Genomic DNA, 2,723 nt, shown 5'->3' with positions numbered 1-2,723 from the left:
TTGCATTGTACCTTTTGGTTTCCTATGATATTGTTGTGATATGATTGTGATGTACTGGTTCAGATTGGTTGTACTGGGACTTGGCACAGTTGGGTTTAGATGCTATAACATAGGTGATGACTTGTACCGTGGATATGTATTCGTTTTGACTTGTACTTTGTTGGTTTACGTGTTTATCTTGCTTGTTGTCTTTTTATACGTTAGCTAGTCTTAGTTGGACTATGATACCTACCAGTACTTGTTGTTTGTACTGACCTGCACTTGCTGCATTCTTTTATGAATGCATAGTACCAGGTTGGATCCACTTCTACTCCTCGTGGCTGATATTCGAGAATTCCTGATTTGAGTCTCTTCAGGGTGAGCATGAGGACGTTCGCTGCCCGAAGACTCTTCCTATTATTATGTCTTGCTTTCCATTCTGAGACATAATTTTGAGACTATTTATGTATTATTATTCAGACTTGTATTATTTAGTCTAGATGCTCTTGTATGACCAGATCAGATACTGGGGTGGATTTACTTCCGCACTTATTTATATTATATTTTGAGACTTACGTTACTTTACTTTCTTTTGCTATTTTCTATTAATTGTGAATGTTGAGTTAAGTGTTCGCCTATCGAGGTGGGAAAGGTAGGTGCCCGCACGACTTAGTGAAATTGGATTGTGACAACCACTCACCTAACTTACCCCCGACCGCCCCAGCTCTACCCCAAACATACCGCACCACCGCACCCACCCCCAAACCCACCCCCACCACCACGCACCTACCCCACCCACCACCACTACAAAGCATCTTCACCATTACTAGGAAACATAAATATTTCATTTTTAATCAAATGATATTTTTATTTTATTAAATTTGTATTTATTTTCTAATATTTAGTTACTTTTTATTTGCATTATATATTTATTATGTTTAAATAAATACACTATGCACATTCAGATGTTGAAAAAATACATTCTTAGTCATTCAGTGTTCACATCTAAATACAACATCTCAATCAATCAAATGTGCATTCTGATTCAGACATCTTAATCTTAATAAAAACAAATGAGGCCTTACTCTCCTGGTGGTCATTCTGCTTTTAGGGACCTATTCTCTGCTTTGTTTGTTAGGCAAGTTCTTTTTTGACTCACCTTTTCTTTCCTGACAGTCTGGAGTGATCAGGATTTCCACGCCTATGACATACATCTCCAGATCGTTTGCCTCCATAATTGCATTTACCTTGCTTTCCCAACAGTCAGGTAGAATATCTAGGAGCTTTTCAATCCTTATGCTCAGAGGAGTAATCTCTCCAAGTGAACTTAGTTATTAGTTATTTCAGTAAACCTATTAAACATCTCCTGGAGATATTCTCCTTCATTCAACTTGAATAATTCATATTGTTTATTTAACAGGGCAATTTTTTACTTTTTTACTTCACTTGTTCCTTTATGAGTAGTTTGCAAGGTATCCTACACCTCCTTAACAATTTTACAAGATGATATTCGGTTATATTCATCAGGTCCAATGTCACAAATAAAGATCTTCTTTGCCTTGACATTTTTTTGGATTGCTTCGATATCTTCATCAGTGTATTCTGCTCTTTCTTTGGAACTTATGTCTTTCCTTTGTCATCCATGATCATGGAGATTTTTGTACTATCCATGACGATATCCCAAAGTTCAAGATAATTTCCAATAATAAAGTCTTGCGTACTTGCCTTCCACCAATCATAGTATTTTTCATTGAAGGATAGTGGCCTTGTGGTTGATTGTCCTTCTTGAACTCCTGAAGGTACAACCATCTCTAGTCTTTCGAGGTGTTAACTTATCTTGAAAAATCTTTCTCTGATGCCATTATTATTTTGTTGTCACTTATATTCTGAAAGGACCGGGTTCTTTCAACAAATATACAAGGAAAATTGCGGAATAGTAAATCAATACAAGTATTTTCATGTGGAGAACTCCTTGTTCAAGGGAGGGAAAAACCATAACATGTCTTCAATATGATTTCCCCAACTCTCCACTATAACTCGAGCAAATTTTAAGGTTACAACACTTTGTACACCTAAGGAACTGACTCTAACAGTCACTACCCCAATGCTCAACAATTCTCCCTAATTGTTGGTACCTTTTCCTACCCCTTCAAAGAATCTACTCAGTCTATGAAGCCCTTTACAGTACAAAATCAACGCCTAATACAACTCACTAAGAATGTAAATAAGTGTACATTATGGATCACAAGAATCTAACTATTATAACTCAAGAACACTTGACATGAACTGTTTTTTCTCATTGTTGTAGTTGATTATTCTTCAAGACTCTGCCGTGTAGACTTTGCTCTAACTTTGTAGTCTCTCTTTTTGGTGGTGATCAATCTCCAAAGCATCACTACTGTGCTTTCTATAGGAGTAGAATAGGTGCTTGCCGTTCTCCAAATCCAACCAAGATTTGGGTCAATTATTTTTAATAAATCAATCCTTGATTGACTTGGATTTAAATGACACGCACATGGCCAACTTCTCCTAATCCCATGCGAATTTTCATATGTTCAATTATGGTAATGTTTCTATGTCTTGAACTCCCGTTCCTTGTAGAATTGGACTAAGCCTTAATTTCAATTCTCCAAGGTTCCATTTTGTTAGTGCGGAACTTCTGCTGCGTAGACCAAAATGTCTCCAATTTTTGTCTAAAGGACCTGTTTCTCTCAACAATTATTCATCAGTGTTGTCTGTTTCAC

At 36.7% G+C, this 2,723-nt stretch overlaps 1 protein-coding gene across 1 annotated transcript in view; it reads right to left on the bottom strand.

The window, feature by feature from the left end:
- The window catches only part of LOC132031545 (uncharacterized), an 8,063-nt gene extending 6,849 nt beyond the window's left edge, over positions 1 to 1,214 (bottom strand). Inside the window, exon 1 of the mRNA XM_059421535.1 lies at positions 1,139 to 1,214. Within this exon, the coding sequence (XP_059277518.1) occupies positions 1,139 to 1,214 (76 nt within the window). The remainder of the gene's footprint in view (positions 1 to 1,138) is intronic.
- Positions 1,215 to 2,723: the final 1,509 nt, after the last annotated feature.

The sequence above is a fragment of the Lycium ferocissimum genome, chromosome 9, assembly GCF_029784015.1.
Source record: "Lycium ferocissimum isolate CSIRO_LF1 chromosome 9, AGI_CSIRO_Lferr_CH_V1, whole genome shotgun sequence".
NCBI classification, from domain to species: domain Eukaryota; kingdom Viridiplantae; phylum Streptophyta; class Magnoliopsida; order Solanales; family Solanaceae; genus Lycium; species Lycium ferocissimum.
The sequence above is the reverse complement of the archived record's forward strand: the minus strand, read 5'-3'. Positions and strand labels throughout refer to the sequence as shown.